At 45.5% G+C, this 22,605-nt stretch overlaps 1 protein-coding gene across 1 annotated transcript in view; it reads left to right on the top strand.

Annotated features, from left to right (window-relative positions):
• LOC139313376 (protein hinderin-like) overlaps positions 1–22,285 on the top strand; it is a 124,112-nt gene extending 101,827 nt beyond the window's left edge. The window contains exon 7 of the mRNA XM_070938970.1: positions 21,727–22,285. Within this exon, the coding sequence (XP_070795071.1) occupies positions 21,727–21,922 (196 nt within the window). The 3' untranslated portion in view covers positions 21,923–22,285. The remainder of the gene's footprint in view (positions 1–21,726) is intronic.
• The last annotated feature ends 320 nt before the right edge of the window (positions 22,286–22,605 follow it).

Genomic DNA, 22,605 nt, shown 5'->3' with positions numbered 1-22,605 from the left:
TTTTTGGAGGCATCGGTCTACTCATTTGTTTTTGGAGGCACTGGTCTACCCATTCGTTTTTGGAGGCATCAGTCTACTCATTTGTTTTTGGAGGCACCGGTCTATTCATTCGTTTTTGGAGGCATCAGTCTACCCATTTGTTTTTGGAGGCACCGGTCTATTCATTTGTTTTTGGAGGCATCGGTCTACCCATTTGTTTTTGGAGGCATCAGTCTACCCATTTGTTTTTGGAGGCCCCGGTCTACCACCACACTGCCTTTTAACACTGATCAGCTGTAAGGCAGCCCTTTGAAGCCCCACGGCAAGAGTTTAAACAGTTTTTTTCCTTCTAGCCAATCAGCTGGGACTCGTGAGGCAGCGAATAGATTGGGGGTGGGGCCAAATAAAAGGTAAGAATAACGCGGGGGTGTGTGAGTGGGAGGGCCCAACTCCCGAACAAAGAGAACTGGTTCGATGACATCATATCGTCACTGCTACCAGCTCGGCCGAACCAGGAGGAGCCCACCACTGGAACCGGTTCATAATTGGCCAAATACAGGTAATCCTAAATTTACAACAGTTTGTTTAGTGACCGGTCAAAGTTAAAAAGGCGCTGAAAAAAATGAGTTACGACTGTTTTTTCATACTTAACGACCATTTGCAGCATCCCCATGTTCACACGATGCAAATTGATTCTTGGCAACCGACCCGTATTTATGACGGTTGCAATGTCCCGGGATCATGTGGATCCCCTTTTCGGATCTTCTGACAAGCAAAGTCAACGGGGAAACAGACTCACTTAACGACCGGGTGACCGACTTGCAATGGTTCACTGAACAACTGTGGCAAGGAAGGTCGTAAAAGGAGGCAAAACTCACAGAAGAATGGTCTCACTTAGCGACGGGAAGTGAAAGTTGGTTGCTCCGGTGGTTTTGAATCAGATTTTATTTCAATGTTTTTACAAATATAATGCACTTCGCTCCAAATTGAGTCTTTCAGTTATTTCTTCTGGATGCCAAATTCTTTTTATACATATTTTTTCGACATTTCCTTTGCCTCTTTCTATCCAGGCATCTTAAGTTTTTAAGACGTAGTTAACAAAAGTACTTTCTTACTAGATGCATGTATAATTCTCCCTCTCCCTCCCTCCCTCTCTTTCTCTTTTTCAAAGTCAATAAATTGAAGCACCAACCTCAATAAAGAGAGGGAAAAAATCCCTTTTTTTTCCCCTCGGAGGCTTTCTTTAAAAGTGATTAAAAAGAGGGGAAAAGATCGGCTTTTCAAACGCTCTAATGCTATTGTGCTTTTTAACTTTCATTTTTTTTTTTTTTGCCTCGTCTGCATCAAATCACCTTCGACGATTTAAAATGAAAATTGGGTTTATTGAAACATTTCAATTTTGATTATTATTATTTTTTAAAAAATAAAGATGTTGCCATCTCACTTAATGAAATCACTGGCACGAAATGAGTAAAAAGTTTAGAAGAATATAATAATCTCAGCGCCCTGCAGATTTGATTAAAGGCACAGCAGACAGAGCACGAGCCTATTTCTGTAGAGTGTGTGTGTGTGGTGACACACAGACACAGACCCCATATGCTGCCTTGGATCCATAGGGTGTGAAAAGCACCGTTCCATCAGAAATGACCTTTGCACCAAACTTCTCTTTCCGGCAATTTTCCATCAGAATGAATTCTACGCCTTTTTCACGTTGCTGAGAGTTTTGTATCTGGGTTTTGTCATAAACTTCCTTTCTTTGTCAAGATCTCTTTTCTTTTTTCAAGCAAAAGAATTTGTGTCCCCACTCTCAGTTACATTACACCCACTGCAGTGGTGGGTTCCTCCCGGTTCAGCCCGGTTCTCCCGAGCCGGTAGCAGTGACGATATGACGTCACTGAACCGGTTTCCCCCCCCCCCGCGCCCCCCACCCACCCACCCACCGTGTTATTCTTACCTTTTATTTGGCCCCACCCCCAATCTATTGCTGCCTCCTGAGTCCCAGCTGATGGCTAGAGGGAAAAATACTGTTTAAACTCTTGCCGCGGGGCTTCAAAGGGCCGCCCTACAGCTGATCAGTGTTAAAAGAAAACAAATGAGTAGATCAGTGTCTGCAAAAATACATGAGTAGATCAATGCCTGCAAATATACATGAGTAGACCAGTGCCTGCAAAAATACATGAGTAGATCAGTGCCTGCAAAAATACATGAGTAGATCAGTGCCTGCAAAAATAAATGGGTAGATCGGTACAGCTCTGCAAGCAGTTAAAAGCCTGGTAGACCAGTACCTCTGCTAAATCCTAAATAATTGTCATATGACCATCAAGCCACGCCCACAAAATAAGCCACGCCCACAGAACCGGTAGTAAAAAATATTAGAACCCACCCCTGACCCACTGTCACTGTGGGACGGTCATCGCATTTTTACAAGGGAAAAAATGCATCTTGCTCCAGAGTCCAGAGGCCCTGCAAATAAATGCAAACCATCATATCGGATGTATGCCCTGGTGATTGGGCCACAGTCCCCCATCTGGGTTTCTTGCCTAAGGCAGGACTAGAACTCACCGTTTCCTGGTGATTGGCCCAAAGTCACCCAGCTGGCCTTCATGCCTGGTGGAACTAGAACTCACTGTCTCCTGGTGATTGGCCCAAAGTCACCCAGCCAGGTATCTTGTCTAAGGCGGAACTAGAACTCACTGTCTCCTGGTGATTGGCCCAAAGTCACCCATCCAGGTTTCCTGCCTAAGGCGGAACTAGAACTCACCGTCTCCTGGTGATTGGCCCAAAGTCACCCATCCAGGTTTCCTGCCTGAGGCGGAACTAGAACTCACCGTCTCCTGGTGATTGGCCCAAAGTCACCCATCCAGGTTTCCTGCCTGAAGTGGGACTAGAACGCACTATCTCCTGGTAGTTGGCCCAAAGTTACCCAGTCAGATTTCATGCCGAGGGCAGAACTAGAACTCACCATCTCCTGGTTTCTCAGCCAGCACCTTTGCCTCTAAACTGTGGCTCCTTTTCCTATTTCTCCTCCCGTCTATATTACACCTATATTCTGCTTTTGTAGAGATTTCTCTCTAGTCCCGCCCAAAATATAGTGTTGTACTTCCTCACTGAAATTGTAAGAAATATAATTTTATACCACATAGACTTCACTGTCACTTTTTCCTCTGTTAAAGCTATGAGAAATACTTGTTTCTTCCTTTTGGGCCTTTTTCCTGATCAGTTTGGGGTTTTTTCCACTCTTTTTACATGCCAGATAGGTAGATTCCGTCCTCTTTGCTTTTTTTTAAAAAAAAATTATTATTTTTTAACTTTACGGAAAAGATTAAAATCCAAAAGATTTTAACAGAGACAAAACAAAACAAAAACATTTTTAAAATTAAATTTTTTTAAAAAAAATTAAAAATGAATTTTAAAAGACAATAAACAAAAAGATATATTATCCCCGCTAGCTCAGCACCGACAAATCTATTGCAACAATAGTAGTTCCCCAGTTTAACAGAATAACAGAATTGGAAAGGGAACTTGGAGGTCTTCTAGTCCAACCCCCTGCTCAGGCAGAAAAAACCTACACCATTTCAGACAAATGGCTGTCCAGACTCTTCTTAAAAACCTCGATGTCAGCGTCTCAGCGCTGACATAGAAAAGGGAGGATGAAGCTTGAACTTTTGCCTGCTAAATCCCTTTGAAGATTCGGGCTCCTTGGAGATGAGGGGTGGGGGGAAGCATTCCTGTGAACTGACGGGGAAAGGAATCAGGAGAGTGACTTGGAAGATAGCCAATGAGAAGCAGAGAATTGGGGATCGGAAAGGGAGGGATTGGGGGGCAAAGGTCAGTATTGACCGCGAAAGAGTCAGGATCAGATGGCTGTGCTCGAATAAAGAGAAAATTTCCTTAAAGATTGGCAGTTTGGAAGTTCATTTATTTTGAGATAGCATCGAAGCCTGACACTCCAGTGATGAAGCACCCCAACTTCTGGTGGCAAGCTGTTCCACTGGTTAATTGTTCTAACTATCAGGAAATTTCTCCTTAATTCCAAATTGCTTCTCTCCTTGGTTAGTTTCCACCCTTTGCTTCTTGTCCTGCCTTCAGGGGCTTTGGAGAATAGCCTGACTCCCTCTTCTTTGGGGCAGCCCCTGAGATATTGGAAGACTGCTATCATGTCTCCCCTAGTCCTTCTTTTCATTAAACTAAACATACCAAAATCCTGCAACCGTTCTTTATATGTTTTAGCCTCCAGTCCCTTCATCATCTTTGTTGCTTTTCCCTGCACTCTTTCCAGAGTCTCCACATCTTTTTTTACATCTTGGCCACCAAAATGGATGCTGTATTCCGAGGGTGGCCTTACCAAGATATTATAAAGCGGTATTAACACTTCACGTGATCTTGATTCTGTCCATCTCTTAATGTAGCCTAGGACTGAATTAGGACTGCAAAGCAGCTGCAAAATTTATAAACCTCTACATCTATTGGCAAACCAATTGACTCCTCATATATTACATATGAGGGACGCCGTGGCTCAGTGGCTGAGCTTGTCGATCGAAAGGTCGGCAGTTCAGCGGTTCGAATCCCTAGTGTCGCGTAACAGGGGTGAGCTCCCGTTCCTTGTCCCAGCTTCTGCCAACCTAGCAGTTCGAAAGCAGGTAAAAAATGCAAGAAGAAAAATAAGGACCACCTTTGGTGGGAAGGTAACAGCGTTCCATGCGCCTTTGGCGTTGAGTCATGCCAGCCACATGACCACGGAGGCATCTTCGGACAGCGCTGGCTCTTCGGCTTTGAAATGGAGATGAGCACTGCCCCCTAGAGTCAGGAACGACTAGCACATATGTGCGAGGGGAACCTTTACCTTTATATTACATATATGGAAGAAAAAATAGTTCAACCATTTAAAGCAACTGCAAAAAGTTAAAAATTCAAGGCACTCTGTTAAACAGCCCGTACAACAGTTTTTTACTCCTGATCACCTCCGTCGTTATCTCTGATCCATCCAGGATCAAATACACCCCACACCCAGTTTGTCTCTTAATAATGACACCTTCCCTTAGCTTTTTAATCGGGAACTTTCCCAACAATTCCTCTTTTTGCCAACTTCAGCAATTGCCAATATACTTCCAGAGCACGCCAGCCAAGTCTTCAGAATTACAGAAATTAAGCACGGGGGGAAAGACGGACCCATTGTAGGGTCCTTTATATATATCACTTGTAATTTATATTCTCGGGGATGAATCTTGCCTCCGGAATTAACTGCGATTGAGCAATCGCTCTTCAGCTGCCTCCATATTGAATCAACAACCTCGTGATTGATCACTACTGGTTTGCTATTCCTTTCCACCGAAGGAGTAAGCTTGTCTGGTCCTTCCTTTAAAGGCACGGACATTCTTTCAGCCAGCTTTTAGCAGACGTTTTACCCAGATTATTTGCAATCTGTTTCTTTTCTCTTTTTTTTCCCCCCTAAGATTCAAAACCATCCTTCATTGTGTCCCAAGTGAAATTCCTTTGGGGAGGTTGGGCATGTCACGGCTGCGGCCTTTCCTTATGGAAATGGGATGGCTCGGAGAGAAGCATAAAATGTCTGGAAAGTCTACGAATTGTACAAATACGAAAGAGGGGGTCCTTGGTGCGCCCTGAGCTTCACTGTTTTCTTGCAGACTGTTGTGGCTCCATTGCCTGAGCCTGGGCTATCGACAGATGCAGACTCTGAGAGTGAGAGTGAGGGGGAGGAGTTGGCAAGGCCTCCCTCTCCAGGACCCTCCTCTCTGGCAATGCCTCCGGAGGACACTGAAGGCCAAAAGATAGGCTCAGAGCCAAACACGTCCCCGCAGCCACAGGTGGACAGCGACGAAGGAGATAAGTGCTGGCTGGACCCTCGGCAGAGGCGCAGGGAGAAGCGTGCGCAGCAGAGGGGAAGGTGTGCCAGAGATTAGCTGAGTCACTGGACCACACCCCACAGGGTATAAATGTGGGTGTGGTGGCCGGTTCAGTTTGTGATGAGCAAAAACTGGAAATACTCCATGATCTCTGCGTTACTGGACTTTGCCTGCTTTATCAGACTGCATTTGGATTAATCCTTGTATTGTTGAAACTCTGCCTGTTTTATCGGAATGCTTGCAGTCTAATCTTTGTTTTGTGTGAGTAAAGTCTGAATTGGCAGCTAGCCACTGGGTTGCTGCCAGCTTTATCTTCAAAGAGTTCTGTCGTGGGGCTTATTAACTCCGGGCCGTCTGTGGGGGTGTGTGCATGGTAAGGGGACAGAACACAGATGTTTCATGACCCCATTGGGTGGCATCATCAGTGCTAGAAGGGTGAGGGTTTTGTGTAGAGGAAGAAAAGGAGGAGGGATCCTTGATACTCTCTGAGCTTAGTTGTTTTCTTGGAGAGTTTTCATGACCCAACTAGCTAGTGTCATCAGTGCTAGAAGGGTGAGGGTGTGTGTAGAAGAAGAAAAGGAGGAGGAGGAGGAGAACAGGCAGTCTCTGAGCTTAGTTGTTTTCTTGCAGACTTTTCATGATCCCACTAGGTAGCATCATCAGTGCTGGAAGGGTGTGGGGTCTGTGTTGAGGAAAAGGAGGAGGAGGAGAACGAGAAGGACTGTGGGGTCCTTGATGCTTTCTGAACCTAGTTGTTTTTAACACATTAACAAGAGTTGGAAGGGACCTTGTAGGTCATCTAGTCTAACCCCTCCGCCCACCAAGTATGAAAAAACAATTATGACATTTTTTTTCAGTGCTGTTGTAACTCCAAACGGTCACTAAACAAACTGTTGTAAGTCAAGGACCATCTGTGCATCTGTCTGCAGTTGGCATGTCCTAAGTTACATAGGTGAAAGAAAAAAAATAGTTAACTGGTTAAACAACCACACAGTTAAAGGCACTCAGTTAACAGTTTATTATTATAATTTACACATAGAAAGTCTACACGGTTTCTTATAGAATAGAATAGAATACAAAATAGAGTAGAGTAGGAGAGAACAGAATTGAAATGAGAATAGAATAGAAAATGGAACGGAACTATTCTTAATTCGTATTCATATTCTATTCTATTCTTTTTTTTTCCCCAAGTTTTTTTTTAATCAAAATATCAAATCAATGCGTGAACAGTGTGGCAACAGGGTGTCATACATTCTAATACAAATAAAGCTAATGAAGTTAATCATAATCCTTACATTCAGTCTGCTTATATATTTCTAATAATAATGCATACTTATATTAGCATAAGTATACTTATATATAATTAAAGGGACATGGTGGCTCAGTGGCTAAGACACTGAGCTTGTCGATTGAAAGGTCGGCAGTTCAGCGGTTCAAATCCCTTGTGCCGCGTAAACGGGGTGAGCTCCCATGACTTGTCCCAGCTTCTGCCAACCTAGCAGTTCGAAAGCAGATAAAAAAAATGCAAGTAGAAAAATAGGGACCACCTTTGGTGGGAAGGGAACAGCGTTCCGTGCGCCTTTGGTGTTTAGTCATGCTGGCCACATGACCACAGAGATGTCTTCGGACAGCGCTGGCTCTTCGGCTTTTTAACGGAGATGAGCACCGTCTCCTAGAGTCGGGAACGACTAGCACATATGTGCGAGGGGAACCTTTGCCTTTATATTAATCTGTAGTCTATCATTATTCAATTATTCCACATTTTCTCTTGTTATTACTTTCATTTTGTAATATAAAAAGTCTATACTAATCTCCCCCCTCTTCTTATTTCTATCACTTATTCTAGCTTTTGATCATATCGCCCTTTAATAAAAGGAAGCTTTTCCTTTCTTTCTTGTCTGACTTCTAATCATGTCACCTACTTAAAAGAGGAAAAAGGAAAAGGACGCAGAAAGCGAGAGGGGAAAAAAAAAGAAGTAACTCATAACAACAACAAAAAGAGCATCTATCTGTCATCCCTTGCCTGCTTCCATACTTTCTTTACTATGCTTTCCAAGAAAAATAGGAAAGAAGGAGAGTAAATCAAAACAACAATATAATAATAAAAAGAATATCACCTATCCAAAGTCTCTTGATTTTAATTGCCTTGAAATTTTAATTGCTATGCTTTTTTTTTTTTTTTTTTTACTTTCCTCCCAAATTCCCCTGGGAAGGGGTTTAATATAGAATAGAAGGAAAAAATGGAATTTGGTTAAAATTAGAGATGAAAATGAAGGGTAATATTGGTAAAAAAAATAATAGATGAAAATAAATACTATGGCAAAAAGGAGGTATAGAAATTGTAATTTTAGTTGAAAGGATTAAAAACTGTTTAAATTTGTTAACCGGCCAAATACTCTGTTCAGCAAAAATACATTGTATGTCTGTGTGTGTGTTTGTGTAAAAAGATAAAAAAAACTTCTTATTAAAAAAAATATTTAATCTAGGTATTCCTCCCACCTCTATCCTATCCTATCCTATCCTATCCTATCCTATCCTATCCTATCCTATCCTATCCTATCCTATCCTATTCTATTCTATTCTATTCTATTCTATTCTATTCTATTCTATTCTACAAGAATCTGAGCTACTAACAGTCCAACAAATTGACGGTAAATAAGAGTCCCAGGAATTCAAGCTGGGCTGGACCAGGGGTGGGTTCTACTTACCTGTCGCCGATGATGACATCCGGGACAGTGGGCGGGGCCTCCCGCCGGTTTTACTACCAGTTCTTGCAAACCAGTCCGAACTGGAAACAACCCACCACTGGGCTGGATGTAGATCTCTTGCAGGTGTGAAGGAACTCATGACTGATGATGCATTTGACCCCTCCTTCGGGTTCAAATTGGTCACCTGTACAGTATCTCTTTCCCACTCACCCCCTTCTTAATCTATTTTACATCCCAGGAAACTAGAGAAGGTGTCTTCTCAGCCTCTTGCCCCACCCATGTCTAAATATTCTATTCAATTCAGTTACTCAGCAACCGCCTGCGGCAGCCCTCCTCAATCCCTTGGCTTCTGGAGTTCCCGAACTTGCTTAACCGACTGCATTTCGCCCATAGTTTTTAAATCTCCGCTTGGCTTCCCTCCTGCTCCGAAAGTGTGAGTTACACGCAGGGGTTTTTCTTTCATTGATGTATGTTTCTGTCCGGATCGCTCGGAAGATTAACGAGCAGGAGGTTGGTAAATAGAAAGAGTGCAGAAGGGTGGGTGGGAGAGTGGGGTGGCATGAGCGTTTCTTCCCATCCGAAAATCCAAAGCAAAACGCACCTTGAATGATGGATGCCAAATAAGGGCCGCGTAAAGCAACCCGCTAAACTGGAGTGAATGCCCATCCAGCAGAGACTTCCAAAGTGCACGTTAAGAAAGCAGAAGGATAGCTTACCGTGACTTCAGTCCCGGAGGATTTACAAATCAAGCTTGTTTGGGGTGGGGGGAGTTTGGGGTGCAGGGAGGAATAAATGCATCGGGTACTTTTGGCTTTGATTCAGACGGTTCTCTCGACGTGCGTCTTGACTTTCAAAGCACCGGTTTAATTAAAAGCACGGCCAAGTGAGTTTCATCTCGCCAAGAAAGGCCTTGTTATTTCTCCGCAAAACATTATCTGAAGCCAAGTTGGCTGTAAGGCAGGGGTCTCAAACACAAGGACTATGGGCCGGATTTGGCCCGCCATGTCAGATCCAGCCCATGGGGCTGTCCTGGAAAATGTAAGGAGCTGGCCTGCATCGCTTCAGCCCGGTCTATCCAGTGCAGCTTCGGCCCGGTCTATCCAGTGCAAAGAGGAAACATACCAGCAGTTTGGGGAGTGTTGTGACCTAGGCTTCCTGAGTCATTAAAACACACAAGTAGTCCCAAAAACCTCTTTTATTGCAACAGCTGTGAATTACGTTCATTCACAGCTGAGTCCCAATTAGTTGCAAAAAGTCCTTCGGGATAATCACCAACCTTTATCTTCCTTGACACGCTGCCAAAGACCTACTTGGCAAAGCCACACAGAGTCCAGAATCAAAGAGAGATGCCGACTGGGAACAGAATTAACAACGTTGCTTTCCTGCAAAGGGCCCACGTGCCTTTGCTCCTCTTTTAAGCCTTACGGGAGGGGCCAATCATCTCCAGGCCTTACTCCTGAGTCATCCCTTTTGTTTTAACTGTTCTTGCCTTCTGGAAGCTCTGTGCAAGCACGCACTAGGAACAGGCTCCTCCTGTTCCTCTGCCTCCCTGATGTCTGACTCTGGAGGCTCCGGAGTCCACGCATCAGTCCTAGATGGCCCTGGCCCCATCTCTGCCTCTGACACAGAGCCCTTGTCCAGACCTTCCCCAGACACCAGGACTGGCCCATGTTCCTCCCCAGCCTCCTCACCGTCTGACTCCGCTGCCAGCTCCACAGGCTGCTGGAGGACCACAACAGGGAGTGAAGCTGGCCATGCCCACTCGGTCAGCCACGCCCCCCCCCTCAGATCAACCACAGCCCTGATACAGTGCTCAATAAAATTGAGTTTGACACCCCTGCTGTAAGGCAAGGAATGATCCAGAATAACTGAGTTGGAGTGGGACCTTGGAGGCCTTCTAGGCCAATCCCCTGTTCAACCAGGAGACCCTATACCAGTGATGGCTAACCTTTTGGCCATCACGTGCCAGGAGCGGGGGGGATTGCGTGTACATGTGCCCATGCCCATAATATACAGTGTGTTCTGTCCCTTTTCCACTCACGCACCCCCACAGACGGCCCGGAGTTAATAAGCCACACGACAAAACTCTTTGAAGATAAAGCTGGCAGCAACCCAGTGGCTAGCTGCCAATTCAGACTTTACTCACACAAAACAAAGATTAGACTGCCAGCATTCCGATAAAACAGGCAGAGTTTTCAACAATAATGCAGTCCGATAAAGCAGGCAAAGTCCAGTAACGCAGAAATCATGGATTAGTTCTAGTTTTTGCTCGTCACAAACTGAACCGGCCACCACACCCACATTTATACCCTGTGGGGTGTGGTCCAGTGACTCAGCTAATCTCTGGCACGCCTTCCCCTCTGCTGCGCACGCTTCTCCCTGCGCCTCTGCCGAGGGTCCAGCCAGCACTTATCTCCTTCATCGCTGTCCACCTGTGGCTGCGGGGACGTGCTTGGCTCTGAGCCTATCGTTTGGCCTTCGGTGTCCTCCGGAGGCATTGCCAGAGAGGAGGGTCCTGGAGAGGGAGGCCTTGCCAACTCCTCTCCCTCACTCTCAGAGTCTGCATCTGTCGATAGCCCAGGCTCAGGCAACGGAGCCACAACACTGTGCTAGAAGGGAGGGAGTTTGCAAGGAGGAGGAGGAAGACTGTGAGGTCCTTGCTGCTCTCTGAGCTTGGTAAGGTGGTTTCCTTACAGACATTTCTTTACCCAACTAGGTAACATCATCAGTGCTAGAAGGAAGGGAGGTGTGCAGAGAAGATGGGGAGGAAGAGGAGAAGGACTATGGTGTTCTCGGCAGTCTCTGAGTGTGGTTGTTCGTTTGCAGACATTTCACGACCCAACTTGGTAACATCCTCAGTGCTTGAAGGGAGGGAGGTTTGCCCTCTGTTGATATGCAAGTGTTAGTAGGAATGTTCTTTGTGGCTCTTCGATTGGGCTGCAGTTTACCATTAGCTTGTTTGTTTGAGTTGATTGGATATTGTTTACTTTTCATCATTGTTGATTGAGCGTAGTTAATCTCTGCTATCTGGATGTTGCCTGCTGGCCAGGAGATGTTTTGGTCTTTTTGTTTCCTTTTTTTTTTTTTTAGCTTTTTGACTGTCTCTTTTGAATGGTATGTAAATATTGTTTATCTCTACGTGCCTGTTGATGGCTGACTTGTCAGAGTGCCAGGCTTTCAGCAATTTGGAGCTCAGCCTAGTTTTTTTATATGTGTCGTCTGTTTTGGTTGATGAGGCTGTGCGCATGTCCATCCATGTGGCTGCAGATCATATTGGAGGCAGCTGGCACATTTTATTCAAGCATTTCAATCCAACGTTGGAAAATTGAAACATTTAAGTGTTGGAAAAGTGTGCAGCCCGTAAGAGGACAAATTTGACCATGGAGGGACCTTGGAGGTCTTCTAGTCCAACCCTCTGCAGTCCAATCTTTTGTGAGGTCCTCTTCTCAACCTTGGAAGCTTGAAGATGGGTGGACTTCAAATCCCAGAATCCCCCAACCAAGGTTGAGAAACACTGATCTAAATGAATCGTTGCAAGTCAAAAACGACATGTATTTTTTGTAAAGGATTTAAAAGTGCGCGAGAAATACAAAGCAATTGGCTGCGGGAACCGAGAAGCAATTCACGTACCAGGCATTAAATCACTCCGAAGTTGGGGGTTTTTTGTTTCTTTTTTAATGTTCGGGCTCCAATTTCAGCCGTAAACCGTTTTATTTCCTCGGGCGCAACGTGCCGAATTAAAAAGCCGGTAAGGCCGCCCTGGCTATTCTCCGATGCCGGATTAGGCAAACCCTTGGTGGAAATGCCATCCACTTTTTTAGAGAACCAGAGCTGTGGGTTTGGTTTTGATTATTTTTTTATTATTATATACTTTATTTATTTTATTTATTAGTTCGATTTATATGCCGCCCTTCTCCGGAGACTCAGGGCGGTTTACAATGCGTTAAGCAATAGCCTTCATACTTTTGTATATTTATACAAAGTCAGCTTATTGCCCCCACAATCCGGGTCCTCGTTTTACCTACCTCGGAAGGATGGAAGGCTGAGTCAACCTTTAGCCTGGTGAGAATTGAACTTGCAGTAATTGCAGGCAGCTGGCAGCTAAGTGCTACTTTAACAGCAGTTTAGTCTGCTGCGCCACCAAGGCTCTTATATTCATTAAATATGAAACTCAAGTCAACTGAACATTCGAAAATGCATCACAAATACCATTGACTGGTGCTGATGGCTGATAACGGGTTGCTGCCAGCGTCCTAGGGATCAACCAAGTACCTTCTTAAGATGTACGATGTTCCAAATATTATTTTTTATTACTCCAAGTATTTTTATTAGTAGTAGTATTAGTATTGGTAGACATTTACAGCAGAAGAATAAATTGTGAGGCTGTAAATGAAGAGATATCGCTAAAGAGGACGATCGAATAATATCTCGCACTGCCCGTTGAAAGAAATCTACATCTATCTTTCCTGCCGGAGTGTTTATGAAGCCAATAAATCTCATTATTTTTTTTTCTTTTTCTTTTCCCTTCCAGTAGTAGGACTCTTATTGATTCCTACGGATATCAGCCGGGGCCTGAAGCCCTGCCAAAATCATCATCTCCTTTCAGCCGAGTGTGAAAATCAAAAAAATATAATGCGAGCGGAAACCTTAAAGCTTTAAAGCTATTGTCCCGTCTTTTGAAGCTCGGCGACGTAGATTGACAGTCGTTGACAGGAGTCTATTCAAAAGACGGTGTCGGGTTTTTTTTTCAAAAACACAATATCGGTCTGTTAGGCGAACCGAAGCCATTTCATAGCACCGGTCTAAAGGGGGGGAAAAAAATGCAAGTTCATTTGATTTCTTTTCTCCATGCCTGTTCTGTCCCCGTACCACACACGCACCCCCACAGACGCCCCGGAGTTAATAAGCCACACGACAAAACTCTTTGAAGATAAAGCTGGCAGCAACCCAGTGGCTAGCTGCCAATTCAGACTTTACTCACACAAAACAAAGATTAGACTGCAAGCATTCCAATAAAACAGGCAGAGTTTCAACAATACAAGGATTAATCCAAATGCAGTTCGATAAAGCAGGCAAAGTCCAGTAACGCAGAGATCATGGATTATTTCCAGTTTTTGCTCGTCACAAACTGAACCGACCACCACACCCACATTTATACCCTGTGGGGTGTGGTCCAGTGACTCAGCTAATCTCTGGCACGCCTTCCCCTTTGCTGCACACGCTTCTCCCTGCACCTCTGCCGAGGGTCCAGCCAGCACTTATCTCCTTCGTCGCTGTCCACCTGTGGCTGCGGGGACGTGCTTGGCTCTGAGCCTATCTTTTGGCCTTCGGTGTCCTCTGGAGGCATTGCCAGAGAGGAGGGTCCTGGAGAGGGAGGCCTTGCCAACTCCTCCCCCTCACTCTCAGAGTCTGCATCTGTCGATAGCCCAGGCTCAGGCAACGGAGCCACAACAATGCCTTGGCTTTGGAAAAAAAAAAAACCTGTGGCATTTCTTCTCTGCCGTGGTGTTTAATAGCCCCTTTTTTTCTCCTCCTTAGTTTCCTAGTCAACTCGCACATTGACGACTCTCGCACAGCGGCTTGTGGAAGGTTTCCCCGGGTGAGGCTCATGTGAATGTGAAACGTGGTGTCCTTCGTGCTCTCTGAGCCAAGTTGTTTTCTTGCAGACGTTTCGCGACCTGACTAGGGAACATCATCAGTGCTAGAAGGGAGAAGGGTTTGCAGAGAGGAGGAGGAGGAAGACTTTCTGAGCTTGGTTATTTTCTTGCAGACGTTTTATGACCCAACTAGGTATCACCATCAGTGCTAGAAGGGAGTGGGGTTTGCAGAGAGGAGGAGGAGGATTGAAAGGTCCTTGGTGCTTTCTGAGCTTGGTTATTTTCTTGCAGATGTTTCAGGACCCAACTAGGTAGTGTTATCACTGCTAGAAGGGAGGGGGAGTTGCTCTCTGTTTAAATACAAACTGGTTTGTCCCGTCAAGTGTTGGTGGGAATGTTCTTTGTGGTTCCTTGTTTAGGATGGGGTTTACTAACTTGATTGGAGTAAACAGAGAGCAAAACCCACTTCCTTTCCCTCTTCCCTTGCAAACCCTTTCCCTTCTAGGGCTGATGATGCTACCTAGTTGGGTCATGAAACGTCTGCACGAAAACAACCAAGCATCAAAGACCGCATACTCCAACCTCTTCTCTGACAGAATTCTGTCACTTGTCTTCTAAACCTTTCGGAGTATCCCTGCTTCTCCACTTCAGGCCCCACTCAAAAGACCCGAATATCCTAAAACTCCATGGAGCTGACCTCCTCCAGAAAGGACAAGACGTAACAGATGGATGGAGAGAACCAACCTAGACCTAAGAAGAACTTTCCTGACAGTTGCAACAATTAATCAGTGGAACGACTCGCCTCCAGAAGTTCTGGATGCTCTCCATCACTGGAGATTTTCAAGAAAAAAAAATATATATTGGACCACCGTTTGACCAAGATAGTATAAGTTCTCCTACCTCCAAATATAAGACCTCCAAGCACCTCTTCCAATCAGGGGTGATATTCACTTATCTTCCCTACCGGTTCACAAATTAGTTTAGTTTAGTTTAGTTTAGTTTAGTTTAGTTTAGTTTAGTTTAGTTTAGTTTAGTTTAGTTTAGTTTAGTTTAGTTTGTCAAGCATATATAAGATAACAGGTAAAAGTATAAACATAATTTGAATACATGAAAAGAGTAAGTAAAAAGGAATATTAGGACAGGAACGGTAGGCACGCTGGTGCACTTATGCACGCCCCTTACAGACCTCTTAGGAATGGGGTGAGGTCAACAGTAGACAGTTTAAGGTTAAAGTTTTGGGGGTTTGGGGAAGAAACCACAGAGTCAGGTAGTGCATTCCAGGCATTGTCCACTCTGTTACTGAAGTCGTATTTTCTGCCATCGAGTTTGGAATGGTTTACCTTGAGTTTGTATCTATTATTTGCTCGAGTATTGTTGTGGTTGAAGCTGAAGTAGTCATTGACAGGAAGGACATTGTGGCAGATAATTTTATGTACTATGCTTAGGTCAGACTGAAGTCGGCGTAGTTCTAAGTTGTCTAAACCCAAAATTTGGAGTCTGGCGGCATAAGGTATTTTATTGCGGTTAGAGGAATGGAGGACTCTTCTCGTAAAATATCTCTGGACTCTCTCGATTGTATTTATGTCCGATATGCAGTGCGGGTTCCAGACAGATGAGCTGTATTCGAGAATTGGTCTAGCAAATGTTTTGTATGCTCTAGTTAGTAGTACAACATTGCCAGAGAAGAAGCTACGCAAGATTAGATTAACAACTCTTAATGCCTTTTTGGCAATGTTGTTACAGTGGGCTCGGGCACTTAGATCATTAGCGTGCAATGGCATAGAGCCGGGGCAGGTGAGCGGGCCCAGCCGCGATTTCTGCTACCAGTTCGAGCGAACCGGTCCAGACCGGCTGAATATCACCTCTGCTTCCAATGCTGTTATTCTATATTCTGTATGCAGGCAAGGTCGTGCATTTGCGTACTATGCTGGTGACAATGCTAAACACACGGAAGGAACTTCCAATTTGGGGGAAACGTCTACTCCATCTTCCTTTTACACCAAAGGGGGACTTTTTTTGGCCCACCCTATTTGGTTTTCCTCTGATCTTCAAGGAGAGCACAAATCACAATCTGGGAGTCCTGGATATGCAGCTGTCCTTGGAGGAACATCTGACGGCTGTAACCAGGGGGACCTTCTGTCAGGTTCGCCTGATTCGCCAGTTGCGGCCCTTTCTTGATCGGGATTCCCTGTGCACAGTCACTCACGCCCTCATCACCTCTCGCCTTGACTACTGCAACGCTCTCTACATGGGGCTCCCCTTGAGGAGCACCCGGAGACTCCAGCTGGTCCAGAACGCAGCAGCGCGGGTAGTGACGGGAGCCGCCTGGCGCTCCCATGTAACACCGCTCCTGCGCGAGCTGCACTGGCTCCCAGTGGTCTTCCGGGTGCGCTTCAAGGTGTTGGTTACCACCTTTAAAGCGCTCCATGGCATAGGACCTAGCTATCTGCGAGACTGCCTGCTGCTACCGACGACCTCCCATCGTCCCGTGCGCTCCCACAGAAAGGGCCTCCTCGGGGTGCCATCAGCCAAACAATGCAGTCTGGTGACCCCCAGGGGGAGGGCCTTCTCTGTGGGGGCACCTACCCTCTGGAATCAGCTGCCCCCACAGATAAGGAGAATCCAAGACCTCTGTGCCTTCCGTCGTGCCCTTAAAACCCATTTTTTCAAGCAAGCCGGGCTGGCTTAAGAAGAAATTTTAAATGTTTTAATTGGTAGTGAGTTTTAATTGGGCCAAATTTATATATCTTTTAATTGTTTTCTTAATATTTGTATTGCATGTTTTTTTAATTCTGGCTGTACACCGCCCTGAGTCCTCAGGGAGAAGGGCGGTATAGAAATTAAAAAATAAAAAATAAATAAAATAAAACCCGAAGAACAGACCCAGCATCTGTTCGTTTCAGCGTTCACAATTACCAGCAACCCAAATACCACTTTGCAATCCCTGGCTTTGGGTGCAAAAAAAAAAAAAAAAGCTTCATTCTTCCAGACAGAGCAAATGAGCAGGTTTCCCCTTTAAACATTTGGAATAAATGTGGGGGAGAAAAAAAAGCTCTGACTTTTGTGCCGTTAAAAGAGGGCTCTGCCTCGAGGCAAAAGGCTTTGTGACAGCACCTGACAAGCCACGACAAACTCTTCTATCAGGGGATTAAGCGCTAAATAATAGCCCAAAGGAGCATTTTTCCCTCTCTGATAAAACTGGCCTTGCTTTCCGGCATAGAGAGGTGCCTCGGTGTCAAATAAACCGATTTCCAATGCTGGCGCTTTTAAATAATCTTTCCCGTATTTGCTGCTCCCATTATCTCCCCAGATCTTTTAATTTTCCCTGATAGCTGCAATGCTGTAAAACTTAGATAAAACTTAGCGTAGAATGTTTCTCCGGGGTGATTTGTTCCCCCAAATGCAGACATGGCTGCCTTTCTTTTTAACTGGATCCTCCTCCTCCTCCTCCTCCTCCTCCTCCTCCTCCTCCTCCTCCTCCTCCTCCTCCTTCTTCTTCTTCCTTCCTCCTCCTCCTCTTCTCCTTATCCTCCTCCTCTTTTTCTCCTCTCCTCCTCCTCTTCTTTTCCTCCTCCTCCTTTTCCTCTTCCTCCTCCTCCTCCTCCTCTTCTCCTTCTTCTTCTCTTTCTTCTTCTTCCTCTCCCTTCCTCCTCCTCCTCCTCTTCTCCTTATCCTCCTCCTCCTCTTCTTCTTTTCCTCCTCTTCTTTTCCTCCTCCTCCTTTTCCTCTTCCTCCTCCTCCTCCTCCTCTTCTCCTTCTCCTTCTCCTTCTTCTTCTTCCTCTCCCTTCCTCCTCCTCCTCCTCTTCTCCTTATCCTCCTCCTCCTTTTCTCCTCTCCTCCTCCTCCTCCTTTTCCTCTTCCTCCTCTTTCTCCTCCTCTTCTTCTCCTCCCCCTCCTCCTCCTCCTTCTCCTCTTCCTCCTCTTCTTCTCCCTCTTCTTCCTACACAACATCTAAGCTGACTGGAAACATCACCCCCACAGGACTACCAAAATGGGAAATTGGAGGTGGGCCACAGAGTACGTTTCTTAGTGCAGGAAGCCAGGTAGCAATAGAATAACCTTGGAATTGGAAGGAACCTTGGAGGTCTTCTAGTCCAACCCCCTGCTCAAGCAGGAGACCCTCTACCATCCAGAATAAATGGCCGTCCAGACTCTTCTTAAAAGCCTCCAGTGATGGAACAACCACAACTTCTGGAGGCAGGTTGTTCCACTGGTTAACTGTTCTCACTGTCAGGAAATTTCTCCTTAGTTCTAGGTTAAGAACAGCTTACCTCAGATATTGTGGGCATCACTGGAGGTTGTTAAGAAGAGACTGGGCAGCCACTTGTCTGAAATGGCATAAGTTCTCCTGCTGGAGCCGGGGGGTTGGACTAGAAGACCTCTAAGGTCCCTTCCATCTCCTATTCTGTTCTATTCTATTCCTCCTACTCTACTCTATTTTACTCCTATTCTATTCTACTCCTACTCTACTCTACTCTCTACTCTACTCTACTCTACTCTACTCTACTCTACTCTACTCTACTCTACTCTACTCTATTCCAGTTTGGTTCTCTCCTTCATTAGTGTCCACCCATTGCTTCTTGTCCTGCCCTCAAGTGCTTTTGAAAGTAGCTTGACTCCCTCTTCTTTGTGGCAGCCCCTGAGATGTTGGAAGACTGCTATCATGTCTCCCCTGGTCCTTCTTTTCATCAAACTAGACATACCCAGTTCCAGCAGCATTTTAACCTTCAGTCCCCTAATCATCTTCGTTGCTCTTCTCTGCACTCTTTCCAGAGTCTCCACCTCTTTTTTTAAAACTCTGGTGACCAAAACTGGACGCAGGATTCCAAGTGTGGCCTTACCAAGGCATTCTCAACATTTATTAACAGTATTTATGACAGCATGTTTATTCCTAGCCCGTCTTAATTAGATCTGGAGGTTGTGATTAATGATTAATGAGCGGTTTTTGTTCGGGGGGGGTCTGGCTGAGATTTAATTGCATCTTTGAAGGAAAAAAACAAAAAACCAGGAAATCTCTTAGGACTCCATTTGAGACCATAAAGTTCTACAGTTTAGGCCTAACTAGTTCTCCAAAGGATTCAAATTAGCTCATGAAGATCCGTGCGGGGCATATTAATAATATTTGGGAAATTCAATAAGAGGGTGCAAAACAGTTAGTGAAAAATGACACGCATAAGAAGGTGGGTTTTTTTTTCAAAAGTCAGCTGGACTTTCTTGCAATAGTCCTTCCATGAATTACTGCAACCGTTCAGTTAGTGACACGGTTGTTAAGTGAATCTGGCTTCCCTGTTAACTTTGCTTGTTGGAAGGTCTCAAAAGGGGGGTCACATGTCCCCAGGGACCCTGCAACCATCATAAATACCTGAATTTTGATCACGTAACTGTCGTAAGCGTGAAAGGGGATCATACTTCACTTTTTTTGGGTACCGTAATGAACTTTGGTCATTAAACAAATCATGGTAAGTCAAAGATCACCTGTATCTTGCAGAGTCCATCTCAAGATTTCTCTTGGGGGACCAGTAAAATGGGTAAATGGTACCAATAAAAGAAAATATTTGTAGCTTGTGGTTGAAATGAGGGGTCTGAGCTTGGTGGTTTTCTGGCAGACGTTTCATGACCCAACTAGGTTATATCATCAGTGCTAGAAGGGAGTGGGATTTGCTCTCTGTTTATACACAAGTGGTCTGGCTAGAAAAGAGTCTTTGTAGCACAGAGTTGGTCCTTGGTTCTCTCTGAGCTTGGTGGTTTTCTGGCAGACATTTCAAGACCCAACTAGGTAACGTCATCAGTGCTAGGAAGGAAGGGTGCTTGCTGTCAGTTTATATTTTTTTGTTTTGTTTTTTGTTTTTTTTTATTGGATTTATATACCGCCCTACTCCCGAAGGACTCAGGGCGGTGAACAGCCACAGAATAAAACACATAAATACAAAAATTTTAAATAGAATTAAAATAGAATAAAAACGAATTAAATAATTTGGCTGAGACAAATTTAAAACACCCAATAATTTAAAACAAATTAAAATTTACATTCATATTCTGGTGAGTTGCCTGTCTGTGTGGGTGGAGGCGGCCTTCGAGATTCTTTGGTTGGCCTTGTTGAGGGTAAAACTGCCCTCTGCAAAGTGGTGCAACGGACCAGACAGCGAATAGATACGTTGCTTGGCAAAACACACAGCTACTCACAGACTCTGAACGTTTAAAGAAGAATAAACACTCTTTACTTGTAGTAAAAAAACCAAACTTGGTTTCTCAAAACAAAGAGAACACTTCTTCAAATAATCACGGTTCAACACAAAACATAGTTTGCTTACAATTCCAGTTCTCTTCAGTAACACAGACACAGTTCCTTCCAGCAGTTCAACCTTCAATAGCAGGAGCAGAAGTGAATGAACTTCCTGCCTTCTTTTATGTCTGCTTAGCACAGCCAATTAGTCATCTTGTAGCAGTTAAAGTTACAGAACATCGTTTTCTATATATTATCTACCCAACCGTAGGATAAGCATCCAACAGGCCTGTTTACTGATGGCTCTTTGGCAGTTTCTTGATTGGGGGATTAATTGATTTGATTGCTGGTCTGAAGTTAACCTTGGAAGTTCGGTTAAGTTAACCGAGGTCAACTTCAGACTAACAATCCAGTAAGCAACCTTGGAGGTCTTCTAGTCCAAGGAGACCCTATCTAGAATGACAGAATAACAGAGTGGGAAGGGACCTTGGAGGTCTTCTAGACCAACCCCCTGCTCAACCAGGAGACCCTATACCAGTCCAACCCCTTGCTCAAATAGGAGACCCTATACCAGTGATGGCAAACCGTTTTGCCATCACGTGCCAAAAGTGGGGGGAACGCGGGGGGTACATGCGCACATGCCCACACCCAAAATTCAATGTGTCCCGCCTCCCCCCCCACGCATGCACGCACGACCCCCCCTGTGCTCCCCCCGCTTTTGGCACTTGATGGCACTGTGGGCCCGGTAGGCCCATTTTTCGCCCTCCGCAAACTCCGGACATTTTTTTGGAGCCTGGGGAGGGTGAAAATGGCCTTTCCCACCCCCAAGAGGCCCTCCGGAGGCAGGAAGTGTCCTGTTTGCTGACTTCCAAGCCATTTCCGGCCTCCAGAGGGCCTCCTGGGAGTGGGGAAGGCTGTTTTCGCCCTCCCCAGGCTCCCGACTTCTGGTGGGCCCAGAAGGCCTGAAAATTGGCATGCGCCGGAGCTGAACTCGGGCAATGTTCGCGTGGCCACCGATATGGCTCTGCGTGCCACCTGTGGCATGTGTGCCATAGGTTCGCCATTCCAGTGTCAGCACTGGAACGAATGTCCAACCCCTTGCACAAGTAGTAGACCCAAGACAGAATGCCAGAATAACAGAGTTGGAAGGGGCCTTGGAGGTCTTCTAGTCCACCCCCCTTACTCAAGCAGTAGACCTCATACCATTCCAGACAAGTGGCTTTTCCAGTGTCTTCCTAAAAACCTCCAGTGATGGAGCACCCGCAACTTCTGGTGGCAAGCTGTTCCCCTGGCTAATTCTTCTCCATGCCAGAGAAAACGAGATAACCTTCACGTCTTATCCTCTCTCCTCCAGATACGAGACTTCTCTCCTGGACCTGGTGGCTGCCATGAGCCCGAGGCAGGACGATCACCACGGCTTTCCCAGAGGGATCCAGCCCCAGAGCAGAACCGGCGGGAACCCCCGCTGGGATTGGAGATCCCCCAGAGCCAAGAACGGGCTGGCCGATTTGGAAGAGAGCCGGATTTTGGAGGAAATTTTTTTCATTTGAGGGCCTTGGGGGGTTTCCGAGGACTGTTTTTTTTTAACGCCTTCCTCTTTTCTCGTCTGGGTGCGTGGACGTCTTCAGGATCTTTTAAATTATTTGTCTGACCGACGATTGTCTCCTCTCTCTCTCTCTCTCCCCTTAGAGAAGCGAAGACGGTAGCTCCCCTCTCCCACCTCTGAATCATGATAGAGACGAACTGCATGGAGTGTTAGTGGAAACTTTCCAGGGGGATTTTTCTCTTCCGGGGATTTCATTGCTGAAGGGGGCGGAAAAGTCACGTCGTTGTGCAAAGGATCGGTGTTTCCTTATTGAGTTTTGATTTTTTTTTTTTTTTTAGTGGTGGAATCCGTTTTCCAGGGCTTAGTCTCTCTCTCGCCCTCCCTCTCCGCTCCCTCCCTCTCCCTCTTTACTCCGTTCCTTCCTCCTTTCTTCCCTCCCTTTCTCTCTTCTTGTCCCCTCCTTTTCTCCCTCTTCCTCCTTTCTCTCTCCCTCTCTGTCTCTCCCTCTCCTTCCTTCCTCCCTTCCTCTCCCTTGCCCTCTTTCTTCCTCTCCCCTCCATCCTCCCCTTCCCTCTCTCTCTTTCTCCCTCTCCTTCCTTCTGTCTTCCTCTCCCTCTCTTTCCCTTTCCCTCCAACTCTCTCTTCCTTTTCTTCTCTCTCTCCTTTTCCCTCTCCTCTCCCTTTCTC

The sequence above is a fragment of the Pituophis catenifer genome, unplaced genomic scaffold, assembly GCF_029215685.1.
Source record: "Pituophis catenifer annectens isolate HBS135680 unplaced genomic scaffold, rPitCat1.0.hap2 SCAF_2, whole genome shotgun sequence".
NCBI classification, from domain to species: Eukaryota; Metazoa; Chordata; class Lepidosauria; order Squamata; family Colubridae; genus Pituophis; species Pituophis catenifer.
This window is presented reverse-complemented; position numbering and strand designations above follow the sequence as displayed.